The following is a 19,103-nucleotide window of genomic DNA, read 5'->3' as shown; positions in this document are numbered from 1 at the left end:
TTAATCCACCTAACTCCTCCCATTGACTGCTGCCAACTTCTAAAGCCTCCTCCCAGTGCAAACCTCTACGGCCCCTTACAAACGCCTCTGACTGCAGATAGTAGGTGCATGATGTCATTTGGGCTGCAATTCTGCACTCTTGTCAATGACCTTTATAGACCATGTTCATGAAATCACATACACGCAGATCAATGCCCGCTTCTCTGTGGTCTATTCTATTTACTCTGTGGTAAGCAGAGAGGAGAATGAATTATGTATTACTGGTAGCTTTATTCTCTGAATTGATGCATAACAAACATGCAACAGCTTGTTCCAGTCTTCAGATAATTTGCTAGAAGAATGCATCTCGTGTGTCACAAACCCATCCACATAGAATTACCTTGAAATGAGCAGAACACCTTCTGGTACAACAGGAAACCTTACATAGCAATTTGTTTGGCATATACTTCAGTTTTCCAGTACAGAATGTTTTCCAGCTAAAGGGCAAGTCTGAAATCTCTGAGCTGCGCTCAAACATTAGAAAGCTGCAGACAGAAAGTTGTGCGCTGCTTCTGATGTCCACTAGTTTCTTTAGAATCTTATCATAGACCCCAGATTCAACACTCTCACATCCCAACAATGGACACTTGAGATTAGAAATGCTCACTGACCCCCGTGTTTTGGTTTTGGATCTGGATTACCGTCGTGTTTTGGTTTTTGTTTTTGTTTTGCCAAACCGCCCTTGCGTGTTTTAGTTTTGCTTTTGGTTTTTGGTTTTGTTTGGTTTTGTTTTGCAATTTTGTTTAAAAATCAATGTTTTTGGGCATAAAATAACCAAATTAGTGCTCCATCTGTTTCTTGGATAAGTAATGTAATTGTAAAGCTAATAAATTATGAAAAAAACAGTTTAATTCCTGGTAGGCCGTCATTAATTCTACACACAAACCAGATTGTCTTCCTCTCCATCTATGTGTATTGGCAATGCAGCCATCGTCTTTGGGTGTATATTACACCCTACACTTATAATTAAATATCTAAAGAAATGGACAAAGGCAGTTTGGTTTCTGTCTCTATAGGCCCCCCTCCACTTGTCGAAAATACTAAAAAATTCAGCCGTTGTAGATAGGGATGAGCGCACTCGGATTTCTGAAATCCGAGCCCACCCGAACGTTGCGGATCCGAGTCGGATCCGAGACAGATCCGGGTATTGGCGCCAAATTCAAAAGTGAAACTGAGGCTCTGACTCATAATCCCGTTGTCGGATCTCGCGATACTCGGATCCTATAAATTCCCCGCTAGTCGCCGCCATCTTCACTCGGGCATTGATCAGGGTAGAGGGAGGGTGTGTTAGGTGGTCCTCTGTGCTGTTTAGTTCTGTGCTGTTTAGTTCTGTGCTGTTTAGTTCTGTGCTGTTTAGTGCTGTGCTGTGCTGTTTAGTGCTGTGCTGTGCTGTGCTGTGCTGTGCTGTGCTGTGCTGTGCTGTGTTCTGCAGTATCAGTCCAGTGGTGCTGTGTGCTGTGCTCTGTCCTTCTGAGGTCAGTGGTGCTGCTGGGTCCTGTGCTGTGTCCTGTTCAGTCCAGTGGTGCTGTGTCCTGTGCTCTGTGCTTCTAAGGGCATAGTTATTTCCCCAATATTCCCCTGTGTTTAAAAAAATAAAAAAAAGTTTTTTTTAAAAATACCAAAAACTACTTTAATATTTTTTAATTACCACAAAATTTTCACAACCAATCCTGCAGTATAAGCCCATTGGTACTGCAATATTACCAAGTTCACACATTCAGCAGTAAAAGTCCAGTGGTACTGCAATATTACAAAGTTTACACATTCTGCAGTATCAGTCCAGTGGTGCTGTGTCCTGTGCTCTGTCCTGCTGAGTTCCGTAGTGCTGCTAGGTCCTGTGCCGTGTCCTGTTCAGTCCAGTGGTGCTGTGTCCTGTGCTCTGTGCTTCTAAGGGCATAGTTATTTCCCCATTATTCCCAAGTTTTTAAAAAATAAAAAAAAAGTAAAAAATAATAAAAAATTAAAAAAAAAAAAAATATATAATAATTATAACCAAATTTGCAAAACCAATCCAGCATTATAAGTCCATTGGTACTGCAATATTACCAAGTTCACACATTCTGCAGTATCAGTCCAGTGGTGCTGTGTCCTGTGCTCTGTCCTGCTGAGTTCCGTAGTGCTGCTGGGTCCTGTGCCGTGTCCTGTTCAGTCCAGTGGTGCTGTGTCCTGTGCTCTGTGCTTCTAAGGGCATAGTTATTTCCCCACTATTCCCAAGTTTTTTTAAAAATAAAAAAAAAGTAAAAAAAAATAAAAAATTAAAAAAAATAAATAAATATAATAATTATAACCAAATTTGCAAAACCAATCCAGCATTATAAGTCCATCGGTACTGCAATATTACCAAGTTCACACATTCTGCAGTATCAGTCCAGTGGTGCTGTGTCCTGTGCTCTGTCCTGCTGAGTTCCGTAGTGCTGCTGGGTCCTGTGCCGTGTCCTGTTCAGTCCAGTGGTGCTGTGTCCTGTGCTCTGTGCTTCTAAGGGCATAGTTATTTCCCCACTATTCCCAAGTTTTTTAAAAATAAAAAAAAAGTAAAAAAAAATAAAAAATTAAAAAAAAAAAAATATATAATAATTATAACCAAATTTGCAAAACCAATCCAGCAGTATAAGTCCATTGGTACTGCAATATTACCAAGTTCACACATTCTGCAGTATCTTGTGCTACATATAATGGAGACCAAAAATTTGGAGGATAAAGTAGGGAAAGATCAAGACCCACTTCCTCCTAATGCTGAAGCTGCTGCCACTAGTCATGACATAGACGATGAAATGCCATCAACGTCGTCTTCCAAGCCCGATGCCCAATCTCGTAGTACCGGGCATGTAAAATCCAAAAAGCCCAAGTTAAGAAAAAGTAGCAAAAAGAGAAACTTAAAATCATCTGAGGAGAAACGTAAAGTTGCCAATATGCCATTTACGACACGGAGTGGCAAGGAACGGCTTAGGCCCTGGCCCGTGTTCATGACTAGTGGTTCAGCTTCACCCACGGATCTTAGCCCTCCTCCTCCTCCCCCCCCCCTACAAAAAATTGAAGAGAGTTATGCTGTCAGCAACAAAACAGCAAACAACTCTGCCTTCTAAAGAGAAATTATCACAAATCCCCAAGGCGAGTCCAAGGGTGTTGGTGGTTGTTAAGCCTGACCTTCCCATCACTGTACGGGAAGAGGTGGCTCGGGAGGAGGCTATTGATGATGTAGCTGGCGCTGTGGAGGAACTTGATGATGAGGATGGTGATGTGGTTATTGTAAATGAGGCACCAGGGGGGGAAACAGCTGATGTCCATGGGATGAAAAAGCCCATCGTCATGCCTGGTCAGAAGACCAAAAAATGCACCTCTTCGGTCTGGAGTTATTTTTATCCAAATCCAGACAACCAATGTATGGCAATATGTAGCTTATGTAAAGCTCAAATAAGCAGGGGTAAGGATCTTGCCCACCTAGGAACATCCTCCCTTATACGTCACCTGAATAACCTTCATAGTTCAGTGGTTAGTTCAGGAACTGGGGCTAGGACCCTCATCGGTACAGGGACACCTAAATCCCGTGGTCCAGTTGGATACACACCAGCAACACCCTCCTCGTCAACTTCCTCCACAATCTCCATCAGATTCAGTCCTGCAGCCCAAGTCAGCAGCCAGACTGAGTCCTCCTCAATACGGGATTCATCCGAGGAATCCTGCAGCGGTACGCCTACTACTGCCACTGCTGCTGTTGCTGCTGTTAGTCGGTCATCTTCCCAGAGGGGAAGTCGTAAGACCGCTAAGTCTTTCACCAAACAATTGACCGTCCAACAGTCGTTTGCCATGACCACCAAATACGATAGTAGTCACCCTATTGCAAAGCGTATAACTGCGGCTGTAACTGCAATGTTGGTGTTAGACGTGCGCCCGGTGTCCGCCATCAGTGGAGTGGGATTTAGAGGGTTGATGGAGGTATTGTGTCCCCGGTACCAAATCCCCTCGAGATTCCACTTCACTAGGCAGGCGATACCAAAAATGTACAGAGAAGTACGATCAAGTGTCCTCAGTGCTCTTAAAAATGCGGTTGTACCCACTGTCCACTTAACCACGGACATGTGGACAAGTGGTTCTGGGCAAACGAAGGACTATATGACTGTGACAGCCCACTGGGTAGATGCATCCCCTTCCGCAGCAACAGCAACAGCTGCATCAGTAGCAGCATCTACAAAATGGCTGCTCATGCAAAGGCAGGCAACATTGTGCATTACAGGCTTTAATAAGAGGCACAACGCTGACAACATATTAGAGAAAATGAGGGAAATTATCTCCCAGTGGCTTACCCCACTTAGACTCTCATGGGGATTTGTGGTGTCAGACAATGCCAGTAACATTGTGCGGGCATTAAATATGGGCAATTTCCAGCACGTCCCATGTTTTGCCCACACCATTAATTTGGTGGTGCAGCATTACCTCAAGAGTGACAGGGGTGTGCAGGAGATGCTTGCGGTGGCGCGCAAAATTGCTGGACACTTTCGGCATTCAGCCAGTGCCTACCGCAGACTAGAGGCACATCAAAAAAGCTTGAACCTGCCCTGCCATTACCTCAAACAAGAGGTTGTGACGCGCTGGAACTCCACCCTCTATATGCTGCAGAGGATGGAGGAGCAGCAAAAGGCCATTCAGGCCTACACAGCCACCTACGACATAGGCAAAGGAGTGGGGATGCGCCTGAGTCAAGCGCAGTGGAGACTGATTTCCGTGTTGTGCAAGGTTCTGCAGCCATTTGAACTTGCCACACGAGAAGTCAGTTCCGACACTGCCAGCTTGAGTCAGGTCATTCCCCTGATCAGGCTGTTGCAGAAGCAGCTGGAGAAAGTGAGGGAGGAGCTGGTAAGCCATTGCGATTACAGCAAGCATGTAGCTCTTGTGGATGTAGCCCTTCGTACGCTTTGCCAGGATCCGAGGGTGGTCACTCTTTTAAAGTCAGAGGAATACATTCTGGCCACCGTGCTCGATCCTCGGTTTAAAGCGTATGTTGTGTCTCTGTTTCCGGCGGACACAAATCTACAGCGGTGCAAAGACCTGCTGGTCAGGAGATTGTCCTCTGAAGAGGACCGTGACATGCCAACAGCTCCACCCTCATTTTCTTCCACATCTATGGCTGCGAGCAAAAAGCTCAGTTTTCCCAAAAGAGGCACTGGCGGGGATGCTGATAACATCTGGTCCGGACTGAAGGACCTGCCAACCATTGCAGACATGTCTACTCTCGCTGCATTGGATGCTGTGACAATAGAAAAAATTGTGGATGATTACTTTGCTGACACCATCCAAGTAGACATGTCAGACAGTCCATATTGTTACTGGCAGGAAAAAAAGGCAGTTTGGAAGCCCCTGTACAAACTGGCTCTATTTTACCTGAGTTGTCCCCCCTCCAGTGTGTACTCGGAAAGAGTTTTTAGTGCAGCGGGGAACCTGGTCAGTGAGCGGCGAAGGAGGTTGCTTCCTCACAACGTTGAAAAAATGATGTTTATAAAAATGAATAATCAATTCCTCAATGAAGTACAGCACTGCCCTCCAGATACTACAGAGGGACCTGTGGTTGTGGAGTCCAGCGGGGACGAATTGATAATGTGTGATGAGGAGGAAGTACACACTGTAGGGGGAGAGGAATCAGAGGTTGAGGATGAGGACGACATCTTGCCTCAGTAGAGCCTGTTTAGTCTGTACAGGGAGAGATGAATAGCTTTTTTGGTGTGGGGGCCCAAACAAACCAATCATTTCAGTCAAAGTTGTTTGGTAGGCCCTGTCGCTGAAATGATTGGTTTGTTAAAGTGTGCATGTCCTATTTCAACAACAGACCTCTCAACTGCAGCTCATCCCTCCTCTGCGGGGATAATGTCTCCTGTGCTCTGACACGTCACTCTGTGTACTCTCAGCCTCAGGATCTGACACTACAGCTACCATGCCTCTTGTAGCAGCCCTCACTCCAGGGCCTCTTCCATGTGCAGTGTCCCCCTCTCTCTTGGGTTCACTATAGTGGCATGGAGTTCTCCCCCTCATCCAGGGCACACATTCCTTGCCCTGGCTCAGTCACCACGCTCAGACTTCCAGGCAATGCTGGGGGAGCCTGGGAGCTTCCACCCCAGGTCCCCAGCTACAACTCTCCTCTCCTGTGTCTTCTCTCTCTTTCTGACACTTTAAAGATCGTGCCTTTAAATGAAAAAGTCAGTCTTCATTGCACGACTATGTGCAAGTGCAACAGGGACATTTTTTTGGGTTTACAAAGTCAAACAATAACACTACGACCCTGTCTGCCTGGGGTCTGTCAATGACGAATTGTCTGGAGCATGTTTGGAGGAGGTATTGTGGCCCCGGTATCAAATTGGGTACCGGGGCCACCCCACTATGCAGTCCAGATACTTGTTTGGTGGAATTCCGACACGTGGAGGGTTTTTAAATTATATTGTGGCCTCGGTACCAAATTGTGTACCGGGGCCACCACACTACGCAGTCAAGATAGATAGATGCGTATTGCGTATCATAGATAAAGTACATTCAGTGGTGTGGGGCAAATTGAAAAATATTCCAAATGCACTGACATTATCAAAAACAAGAGGTTGTCACACGCTAAAACTCCAACATGTATATGATGGAGAGGATGGAGGAGCAGCCGTATGTGTAGTGTAATGCAGATCTGTTGAAGGTTTTTTATATATTTTATTGTGGTGCCCAGTGCCCACTCCTCTACGCAGTCCAGATACATTTATTGGTGCGAATCATAAAAGTTCAGGGTTTTTAATATATATTGTGGTGACCCACTCCTCTACGCAGTCCAGGTACATTTATTGGTGCGATTCATAAAAGTTCAGGGTTTTTAATATATATTGTGGTGACCCACTCCTCTACGCAGTCCAGGTACATTTATTGGTGCGAATCATAAAAGTTCAGGGTTTTTAATATATATTGTGGTGACCCACTCCTCTACGCAGTCCAGGTACATTTATTGGTGCGAATCATAAAAGTTCAGGGTTTTTAATATATATTGTGGTGACCCACTCCTCTACGCAGTCCAGGTACATTTATTGGTGCGAATCATAAAAGTTCAGGGTTTTTAATAGATATTGTGGTGACCCACTCCTCTACGCAGTCCAGGTACATTTATTGGTGCGAATCATAAAAGTTCAAGGTTTTTAATATATATTGTGGTGACCCACTCCTCTACGCAGTCCAGGTACATTTATTGGTGCGATTCATAAAAGTTCAGGGTTTTTAATATATATTGTGGTGACCCACTCCTCTACGCAGTCCAGGTACATTTATTGGTGCGAATCATAAAAGTTCAGGGTTTTTAATAGATATTGTGGTGACCCACTCCTCTACGCAGTCCAGGTACAATTATTGGTGCGAATCATAAAAGTTCAGGGTTTTTAAGATATTGTGGTGACCCACTCCTCTACGCAGTCCAGGTACAATTATTGGTGCGAATCATAAAAGTTCAGGGTTTTTAATATATTGTGGTGACCCACTCCTCTACGCAGTCCAGGTACAATTATTGGTGCGAATCATAAAAGTTCAGGGTTTTTAAGATATTGTGGTGACCCACTCCTCTACGCAGTCCAGGTACAATTATTGGTGCGAATCATAAAAGTTCAGGGTTTTTAATATATATTGTGGTGACCCACTCCTCTACGCAGTCCAGGTACAATTATTGGTGCGAATCATAAAAGTTCAGGGTTTATAATATATTGTGGTGACCCACTCCTCTACGCAGTCCAGAAAGATACCTTGTTGCAACGTTTTGGACTAATAACTATATTGTGAGGTGTTCAGAATACACTGTAAATTAGTGGAAATGCTTGTTATTGAAAGTTATTGAGGTTAATAATAGCCTAGGAGTGAAAATAAGCCCAAAAACTTGATTTTTAAACTTTTTATGTTTTTTTCAAAAAAAATCCGAATCCAATACCTTAAATCCGAACCGAGACCTTTCGTCAAGTGTTTTGCGAGACAAATCCGAACCTCAAAAATAACGAAAATCCGGATCCAAAACACAAAACACGAGACCTCAAAAGTCGCCGGTGCACATCCCTAGTTGTAGACTGTACAATATAAATTGAAATGGACAAAGACAGTGTGGTTTCTGTCTCTATAGGCCCCCCTCCACTTGTAGAAAATAGTAAAAAATTCAGCCGCTATAGACTGTACAATATAAATTGAAATGGACAAAGGAAGTTTGGTATCTGTCTGCATCAGACCCCCTCTCCACTAGGAGTAAAATAGAAAACTATTCAGCCGTTATAGACTCTAGAATATAAATAGAAATTGAGAAAGGCAATTTGGTATCTGTCTGCATCATCCTCATCAACATCATCATTAGCGCCCTCGTCGCCTACACAAATCTCCCCCTCATCCTCTTCTAATTCCAAAGTGGCATCCTCAATTTGTGTATCACTGGCTACACTCGGGCTGTTCAGGCACACATCAGCAGAAGTGCTTAAAGGGCCCTTCTTTATGGGTACACAAACAGAATGCTCACGATTAGACATACCACCAGTGGATGGACTCTCCACAGGGATTGGTGTCATTTCTGATTCAGAGCATACATTATCCTCTAATGCCTTACTGTTTTCTTGCAGCTTGGCTTTCCCGCGTAACAGTAGTTATGCACCACTTTTAGACTCCAAATTACTTGGTCTTGCTTGGTCACTCGTGACCGTACAAGAAGAAGGCTCAGTAACATTTTTTGATCTGCCACTAATAGAGAAAGGCGAAGGCCTCATTCTTTCTTTGCCACTGCATGTGTAGAATGGCATGTTGGCATTTTTTTTTTTATCGGCAGTTAACTTTTCCTCAGTTACACTTCTTTTTCGTTTCAACACAGTACATTTTTTTGGGGTGTTTTATTTTCCCCCTGATTTAAAAAGACTATGTACTTTTACATAGGCTTTACCAGATGACGTACTGGGAACACTGCCATCAGGACTGGTGCCAGCACCTGCTTGCTGATCCTGCTCATATGTGGACTTCTTTGAATCCATTTTAATGAGGCCAAAGCACTTGTAGTGCAAAATATTCAATAGATAGTGCTGCAAAATATGACTTTTTGCAGCCAGAAAAATTATTGTTTCACACTGGGGAATATGGGACACCCCAAAGCACTTGAAGTGCACAAAATGGTAGAAATACTGCTGATAAATATCACTTTTGACAGCCAGAAAAATTAATGTTTCACAATGTGGAAAAATGGGACACCCCAAAGCACTTGAAGTGCAAAAAATTAAAAAAAAAAAGCCTCCTCTATCCTCCTCTCTTCCTGCTTAAACAATTGCTAATATAATTGTAATTAATAATAGAATTGAATAGATTATAAATTAAATAATAATAATACAAAGAATAAGGTGTACAATTATTGCTCTGTCCCTGCTCTAATACAGCCTGTGACCTAACCCTGCCCTCTCCCTCTGTCAAATGGCGATGGATTGCTGTGGAGGCTGGTATTTATGCTTTTAAATCTCGCGAGAACCGATCTCTGAAATACGAATACGTCACAATAACGTTTTGCCTCGATTTCAATTCCGAACGGGCGGGAGAGTACTGAGCCTGCTCGGCTCGGTACTCGGGTAGGCGAAGTTCGAGTGGGTTCAGATCTCTGGGAACCGAGCCCACCCATCTCTCCTTGAGATTAACAAGAATTGACATCATACAGCTTGCTAAACACAGATATCAACGTTACTAAATACATTGTGTTATTCTATATAGTTAAGCATCCAAACAAAGACTTAGGGCTAGATTTACTAAGCTGCGGGTTTGAAAAAGTGGGGATGTTGCCTATAGCAACCAATCAGATTCTAGTTGTCATTTTGTAGAGAGCACTAAATAAATGAAAGCTAGAATCTGATTGGTTGCTATAGGCAACATCCCCACTTTTTCAAACCCGCAGCTTAGTAAATCTAGCCCTTAGACAGTAGATGAGTTTAATCAAACAGTTTATTGTCCAACATAGAAGGGACTATCTGGTTAATATATAGAGAAGCATCCTTTGTAAATTTTGAAACTGTAAATTGCAGAGGGAACAAATTCTTTGTAAAGTTTACCTATAGCAGATATATTGTGGATAAGGGTTAGATCAGCGATGGGGAATAGGCGGCCAGTGAAGTGGATTAGGTTGCCCATCACTGGGCTAGGGTAAGACCTTTATTCAGTAGGTCTGTTCCTCTAGAGATGTCAGTTATGATGGTGTCTGGACATTGTTCATATCTTCGTTTTCACCTTGTAGAGAAATTAAGTTTTTCTTCTAACAGAGGGTAGACAGAGGCACTTGAACTTTTTTTTTAAAATTAACCAAATGAATGTTGAAAAAAATTGTCTAGATCCTCTTCCCCCACACGTAAATTGGAGTGTGAATGGATCACTTATAAATAACTTATGGTATAATTTTATTTAAAGGAAATAGCGTAGTGCGCTTATTTATATAATTGCAAATGTACTTATTTTCTATATTGTGTGTATTTTGGTAAAGGAAATATCTTTATTTCTGAGACCAGGGGAGGAAATTTGTTTCATGTTTTAACTTTGCTAGAGGATATGCCTTATTTCTGAGGTGTATACCTGATGCAATAAGCATTTGTTGAGGAAGACTTGTGTATTTTGGAGTAGGGAACTGACTTGTTTGTGTTTTTGCAATTTTTCTTTTGGAATGTGGACTCTGCAACTGTCTGAAGAAAGGACCCATGTTAATCTCATGTTAATTAGACATTTTGATGTGTGAGGGTCCAGCACCTAAAGGCACAGGAAGGTTTAATTAGACTTGCTGTTAGATTTCCTGTGTCTAAAACAAGATGCAGGAAATCACAGCACATTTTAGGATATCACAGATAAGTGTAAATATTGTTAGCTTTGCATTGCATATAAATCCATGTTTGGGTAAACACATTTCATCTTGATTCTAAAAATAGCTTAGACCTCAGGGGGCTGGCTTACCCTGGGAGGTTGTATTCAAACCTGTATAAAAAGCACTGTTTGATATTGAAAATTGTTCTTCTTGTTTCATGTGACCTGCTCCCTGGTACCTTCAACCAGGGTGAGCAAATAAACATCACTTGCTTCAAAGACCTGCTTGGAAACTTCCCTATCCCTGTGATCTACAGATTAGACCCAACTCTGATCCATTTCCAACTGTTTCTGAGGTTTGGACCCAGCTTTCCTGCATCCCGCAGGCTACTCGTCTCACCACCTTTCCAGAGGTATCCAACCCTGCAACCCCCAGGCTACTCGTCTCACCACCTTTCCAGAGGTATCCAACCCTGCAACCCCCAGGCTACTCGTCTCACCACCTTTCCAGAGGTATCCAACCCTGCAACCCCCAGGCTACTCGTCTCACCACCTTTCCAGAGGTATCCAACCCTGCAACCCCCAGGCTACTCGTCTCACCACCTTTCTAGAGGTATCCAACCCTGCATCCCGCAGGCTACTCATCTCACCACCTTTCCAGGGGTATCCAACCCTGCAACCCCCAGGCTACTCATCTCACCACCTTTCCAGAGGTATCCAACCCAGCAACTCCCAGGCTACTCGTCTCACCACCTTTCTAGAGGTATCCAACCCTGCAACCCAAAACTACTGCTTCTCACCAATGCTTTACAGTATTGCCTATTTCACTGTTAAAATCTGTGGTTATATTACTGCCTTACCAGTTATTGCATTCTGAACGTGTATTACCTGTGTCTCTAATAAAACCACTTCATTCACCTACTTTCTCTCCGTGTTCTTACCTTGGGAGCCCTGACAAATGTGTAATATGGTTGTGTTGGAAGCTCTCTTGTTGGCATGAACAGAGCTCTGTCTTTATGACTACCCTGGGGAGAAATGAACCGCACATGATCAGATAGTCCTTGTCCATTGGCCAATTCAAATCTAGTCCTGTTTGTTTGGTTCAGTGCAGTCTAACCCTCTCCCATATTATCTGCCCTGCTCAAATCCTCTACAAGGGTTGGTCCAGTATTTCAAATGCCTCAGTTACCCTTAGTGAGCATATGGGGCATTCAACAGGTGTGAGCACCTTTTATTTAGTTAGTGTAGGGGTTGGGTACTTCACATGGATGGCACAGTGTCATGTCTCCATTAGGCAGAAGATCCTTCCCTGTGACGTGGTCTAAGATGATATCCCCCTTGAGTTGGGGTATGTTGAAATGCAGACCTTCTCCTTGTATGGCTCTCTATCCTTTCCACTCCCTGTAGATTTTGTTCAGGGGTTTGCTTTTTGAAAAAAGTCTTGTATACAGCTAATGTGTTGGTTCATCTGTTTTGGGTCTATTATTGTATAATTAATGAACATTGTCAAGTTGTATTTATGCTCTTAAATTGCAGAGATGGCCTTCCATCAACCATATTTTTCAATTATCCTAAATGCACACTAAGGAACTCTTATTTATTTTTATATAAATATATATATATATATATATATATATATATATATATATATATATATATATATATATTTGTATTTTTTTAATGAGACATGAGGGCATATTTACTATAATGCGGGTTTAAAAAAGTGGAGATGTTGCCTATAGCAACCAATCAGATTCTAGATGTCATTTATTTAGTGCGTTCTACAAAATGACAGCTGGAATCTGATTGGTTGCTATAGGCAACATCTCCACTTTTTCAAACCTGCAGTATAGTAAATATACCCCATGGTCTCCTTTAAAAACCTCAAGTATTCAAAAACTGTCACATTATTGCATAAAGTGTATGTTGCAAGTTCTTTAATAAAAATACAAATCTCAAGTATTTCAAATGCTTATTTGAATTTATGGCAGGGGTGGAAACTGTGTTTGGCTCAAAATAAAAAACACATGTTGATGTCTTCCATGGTTTGTATTCCATCTGTGAGTGTATCATCACTACCTCTCAGTGATAAGTAACAGTTCTTTAAGAGCTGCTGTTGAGCAATAAACACTACTGCTCTTAAAGATCCTGCTCTACTCTTGTAAAAAGCCTGTATCTGCTTAAATCCTGTTACCACTCTAATTGTTATCAATCGGCGGTTCTTGTTCTCAGCACCCTGAGTCAACGCTCTGCCTGCTATCCTGCAGTCCTGATCCAGAGTAAGCGGTCAGAAGGAACCAGCCACACTCACCAGCAAAGAGGTGCTGCAGCAGCTATATACAACACACAGAAGGAAGCCTTTCATGTTGCTGGTGAAGGAGCCTGGTGTTGGCAGTGAGAGAGGGCAGAGTAAGCCCATCTTGTTACAAAAAATCTTAGTATTTTGTCTCATTTTAAAATCTATATTTTCAGAGCAGGAGCACCCTTTTCACAAATGCCATTTTCATATTAGGCCCAGTTCCTTTCAATTGTCAGTCTTTCTACTTGAAATATCTGTGAGTTTATTCAAATATTTGTCTTCACAGTACCTGCTGAATATGTTTCACTCCTGGTCAGGGTTAAAAAAAAATATGTGCCTAAGAATTGTTTGGTAGAGGGTACCTATTCCTTCGGGTCATTCTGTTAAGATGAAATGTAGCTAACAAAGAATAACAGTTTTGAGGTCTTGCTTGGCCACATCTTCAGCCAGTGTCTCCTGCTATGAAATGAGCAACTTATTTGGCTTGACAACCTGGAAGTGTGTATGTATGTATATATATATATATATATATATATATATATATATATATATATATATATATATAAAAATAATGTATATGTATAGGGTTGGGGACATAATGGGGAAAGGGTTGGGGACAGAATGATTGACAAGGGGAGGGATGATTGGAGCATAGTGTGACCCACAATCAGGGGAGAAGTGCATGTGGCAGGGCCACGTGAGTCTCAAGAGCGACGCATGCCCCATCTTTACCGAAATGCTGATAATATTCTTTTTGAAGCCAATCAGATCATTATAGGACACACAGTCAATAAATGGCGGGTATCAGCCACACAATCAAGCCCCGAAGTGTTCTGGAAGACATCCAACTGCCCAGCATGTGCGTTGTGTGGTAGGATCGGCCCGTGTGAGTCCAGCATAACAATGTTAGAAGCAGTTCCATCTGATTAGAGATGGAGGTTATACATTGAAGGGGGAGAACCACAAACAATCCTAAAGGAGATTGTATTATTCCAGTTTTAGAAGCAATGCAATAGAGACAGATTCCATTAGAAGTTATAAAATTGTGGTTGTGTTTGGAGAATAGAACGACGAACCAAAAACATTGTGTCATATCAGTCTGTAATTGTACAATCTTGAACTTGTAACAGGGCTTTGTGTAATACTGACATATTGGACAGATTAAGCTGCGTCTGAGTTGTCTGTTACAGCAGAGACCGCTGTCGGGGAAGCATTTTCCAATGTATTTTCCATCTCCTGCTCTTGCTCACTGGAGTCTTTTGTGGTGTCTTCAGGTATCTTCCTGTACATTCTCTCCAGAAACGACAGGCGTCTCTCCTGCAAGCAAAACAATAAGGGTAATTTGTGCAGTTCTGTCTGGTCAATGGAATGAGAGACTAGTGCCCTATGGCCTGAGTCATGGCTGTGGCTTGAAATATGAATTAATATACTTTTGTTTACACTTTTAAATGTATAATTTTCTCCTTCACTCATTATATCGGCGAGGTTAGGATACAAAAGTCTGTGTAGCACTGCCCTATTGGCGTTGTCTCATGTCCCTTAACATGACATTGAGAACATGTCATTGGCTTCTAATTGCCTGCTGACTATAGCCAATTAGGAGCAAGCTGAGGCACTGGGGCTATGCTTGTACCTGGGAAGGCTTATGGCTGGAGGAGGGGGAAAGAGCAGAGCTAAGACCACTGACAGCCTCCCAGGTGACTTTATCCTGGGAATTTCTGTTATATATGGTACTAAGCGCTGCACAAGCTGATGTAATTGTGCTCTACTACTATACTAATGTCTGTGACTTATTACTGGCCACTAATACTGCTGGTGGCATGTTTCTGGCCATTACTGAGAATAATACCACTAATGGCATCTTACTGACCCTTACTGTTATATCTAGCAAATTTCTTTGCACCAATGCTACTGTTCACATATTACTGGGCACTGTTATTATCACTGGTAGTTATAAGAATATATTGTTATTGTAGTCCAAAAATGTTATGCATGGCCCTTTGGAGGAGTAGAGGGCTGCAGGCAAGGCCACCAAAATCCAGCAGGTTGCTCATTACTGCTCTAAACCTAGTCATTTAGGATGTGTAAATACATCCATATTTTTGCCTAGCCCTAGAGACTACTATCTAGCCCTAGTTATACTTTATCCATAATCCTATCCAACTCTTCCACTGCTTGTCTCACAGTTTGCTCCTGCCTTAAAAATGTATATTCCACATTTCTGTAGAGCTCTATGTTGGCCTCACATGCTGCTATACTTTAGTTAATTTATAACAGTTGGCCTGATATCCCAGCTTATGTGACCCTAAAACTACCTCAATGCCCAATAATAACCTAAATTGATTGGTTCATTATGGGGCATGTCGGTTGATGCAGATTGAAGATGACCATATATGAGCCCCATTGGCTTGTGAGTACAGTCAACTTCTGAATGCATTCACGGGCTCCGATCATACTGGAGGTGACCCTGTCACTTGTGCACAAGAATCTCATCCAAAGTGATCGCCAACATGTCTCAGGTAGCAGGACTGGCCAGTCTTAGAGATTACTGATCCACATTGCTGTCCAAACCTTAAGATACCTCCTCCACATTTCTATGCTTAAAGATTACTGATCCACATTTCAGTAAAGTAAAATTCCTTCCTGCCCTCACAAAATGGCAAGGATAAATTCCCTAGATCCAACACCCCTATATTCCCCCCCTATTTATTATAGCTAAACATACCATTCAATCCATTTTTTACATTTTCCTAGTAAATTTGCCATCACTACCTCATGCGGTAAGGAATGCCACAGATTAACCACCCTTACAGTAAAGAACCGCTTCCTATGCGGATGGTGAAACTGGCCTTCATTGAATTGTAATAACCTGGTGATGACACTGCATTCTGTCTTCTGTACTTGTCTTCAGTGTCTCAGATGCTTTAAAAGTTTCAATCCTAGATGTTCCAATCTACATAAATAATTATCTTTGTAGTGTGTTAATTGTAAAAAGCCCTGGACTCTCTGTACCACAATTGTTGTCTCACCAGAACAGTAATCTTTTCTTCACATTCTTCTCGTTGTGCCTTCTCTGCAGACTTCTCCTTCTCTAAGACATCAGTCCTGACATAAAACAGCGAGAGCGTTAAACAAAGTGGACATTACTAACTGATAACACAAGTCTGCTCTTAGGTACCCCAACAAAACACAGTGTTGAACTCCACTTGTGCTTATACACATGCTCAATTCTCAGCTTATTGTTACACTCCTCTGCATTGTCACTCTCTCATATTTCCTGGCTCAGGCCACATGCTTCCTCATGTATGTACCACTCATGGTTGAGGTTTGAAACAAGTATTGAGGGCCATTAAAATTACCAGGATAACCTCTGACCCCACTAAGAGTTGTCCACACATGTTCTAGAATTGTTCCTGAAACATATTCCTTTTGAATAGTAGTAGATATTTAGGGTAGGGTTAGACAACTCGTGGCTCTGCAGCTGTTAGGGAATTAAGAATCCTTGCACCCCCTGCCAGACTCTGCATGCTTGTACTTGTAGTTCCTCAAAATGTTGGAGAGCCACTGGTTGCCCAACTCTGATTTAGAGTATAGTTTATGTGTTTTGTCCCTTTGTGTCATTAGACTATCCAAACAACCAGATACCTCGTTTCTCACAAAGACATGCCCATGGTTAACATTAGGTGCCCCATATGCGAAGAGATAGTTACTGGGCACTTTCAATAAAGGTTGAGCCTGTCCAAGTACCCCCCTCCTCCTCCGCTGTAGACATGATCTCCATGATATGTGTTTGTGATGTTTGATTGTTACATTCTCTCTGTAAAAGGCTGTTAATCACTGTTCAGTTTATTTATATGTATTAATGTATGATTATGATAATTATTTATAGCCTGTTATCTGATGTTTAGGTCTGTTTCTATGTATGTTATTATAGTCAATCCAGTAACTGTGTAAATTGTGTTTCCCTGCTTACCTCCATCCCCCTCTGATATCCCCCTCTGATTACAGTGAGCACAGCACATTCCTCAGTTCACAGAAACTGTAACAGGGAGAGAGGAGGGGATGGTTGCTGGGGACTCAACAATCATCATACCCCAGTAGCCCTCCCAAGTCAACATGGTTGATAGGATTGTTCTCTGCCTGTGCACTCCCCTTCCAAACTTGCAGTAGATGAACCCAGTAGGAGTTGAGGTGGTGTCAGGCAGCACCCAACCCTCGGGCCAGCTTCCTACAGATTACATCATTCAATGATACAGGGACCAGTGATTCCTTCCACTCTCTCCCAGGTGACCAGATCATGTGAACATGGGAGAGTTTATCAATCAAAGGGAAAAGAAGATGAGTTCTGATTCGGAGTTCCGGGTTGGCAGTTGTTGGAGCAAGGACGGGTTGAGCATTATGGTGCCTGCTGGCTTGGACTGCCGTGACAGGATCAAGAAAGTGCTGATACCTGGAAGGTACATGTGGTACTTGTCTGCGGGTCTTTGCACTGGTATGTGCCCGCTGAAACAGACTTGACACCTGGACTGGACCACTGTCACATCAGGCAGTAGTACTGTGGGAAATTTGGAACTCAAAATACCTTCATAGTTCACCAGTAAAGTTTTTCTCTCTTATGTTTATGATACTTTGCACAGTATTAATACTATGTTTTTATGTAGTGTTTTCCATGTGGTGTTTATATTGTTACTTTTAATTGTTGAGTTCAGGCTACAATTTGGCTATCCGCTTAAGGTGCATTAGAACCCACTGTAACAGTAACTGGGGTGCTGCTGGTGCATCTAAGTGGCAGACCGTAGGTGGAGTTAGCGCTCTTGCCCTGGGACGGATAGAGTGGGCAAAGGTACTACTAGGGGTAGTAGGGTAGCCTCTACCCTTGAGTATTGTGACACCTTATATCTAGAATTCTTGCAGAACACTCAGTAATACCAGTCTGACACATATGATGGACCAGAATGTCATTTGCAAAAGAAGATTTAGAGAGGTGTATCCAAGACATCGCCCCTTGTATTGTCCGCTAATGGTATGGAGTTGCGTCCACCAGCACTCAGTCTCTCCATGCTCTACAGAAGCGGGTATGATGGGGATGAAATCAGAAAGGATCATTTATAAATATAAAGTATGAACATAAGGTAATATAAGTTCAAATCTGCAGCAAAAGTGATGTTTTGGGGCATCATGTGCCTATTTCTGTGTGGATGTGTCTGATTTTTTTTCAAAAAGATCACAAAGTTTGCATGTAAAAAATGTGGCTTTTACAGGGCTGTGAAATTTAGCACTTTCTGATAGACTAGTGTGGATCAGGGGCATTTACACTTGTATTCCTCCTTTTGCAGGACCAGATTAATGTGGTTCAAGTAAGTGGACGTTTGCTGAATAGAAAGCAGCCACAGAGCATTTTTCTCCCTCCCGTAAAGGACTTGATTTTTACACATCCATGGAGGTGACAATAGATTGTCTTTTGCACCTTCCAGATGTAATTTATACAAGAACATGCAATTCTAGGTCCTTTTCTACAAATATAATTCAATCGTATGTTACTGCACACAAATTAGCACAGCCTTGGAGATTACTTACTCTCACGATTAATTAAAGACCTAGATCAGGATAATCCAATTAGTATTTTAGGAGACAATCCTAAAAAGTTGAAGGATACGGGCAGCACGGTGGCTTAGTGGTTAGCACTTCTGCCTTACAGCACTGGGGTCATGAGTTCAATTCCCGACCCTGGCCTTATCTGTGAGGAGTTTGTATGTTCTCCCCGTGTTTGCGTGGGTTTCCTCCGGGTGCTCCGGTTTCCTCCCACACTCCAAAAACATACTGGTAGGTTAATTGGCTGCTAACAAATTGACCCTAGTTTGTGTGTCTGTCTGTCTCTGTGTGTGTATGTTAGGGAATTTAGACTGTAAGCCCCAATGGGGCAGGGACTAATGTGATTGAGTCCTCTGTACAGCGCTGCGGAATTAGTGATACT

At 42.5% G+C, this 19,103-nt stretch overlaps 1 protein-coding gene across 1 annotated transcript in view; it reads right to left on the bottom strand.

Moving 5' to 3' along the window:
- Positions 1–13,708: 13,708 nt before the first annotated feature.
- Positions 13,709–19,103, bottom strand: part of RASAL3 (RAS protein activator like 3) — a 60,368-nt gene continuing 54,973 nt past the window's right edge. Inside the window, exons 17-18 of the mRNA XM_075206958.1 lie at positions 16,159–16,234; positions 13,709–14,446 (exon numbers count right to left, since the gene is read on the bottom strand). Coding sequence (XP_075063059.1) covers positions 14,291–14,446; positions 16,159–16,234 — 232 coding nt within the window. The 3' untranslated portion in view covers positions 13,709–14,290. The remainder of the gene's footprint in view (positions 14,447–16,158; positions 16,235–19,103) is intronic.

Source organism: Mixophyes fleayi, chromosome 4, assembly GCF_038048845.1.
Source record: "Mixophyes fleayi isolate aMixFle1 chromosome 4, aMixFle1.hap1, whole genome shotgun sequence".
Classification (NCBI taxonomy): Eukaryota; Metazoa; Chordata; class Amphibia; order Anura; family Limnodynastidae; genus Mixophyes; species Mixophyes fleayi.
The sequence above is the reverse complement of the archived record's forward strand: the minus strand, read 5'-3'. Positions and strand labels throughout refer to the sequence as shown.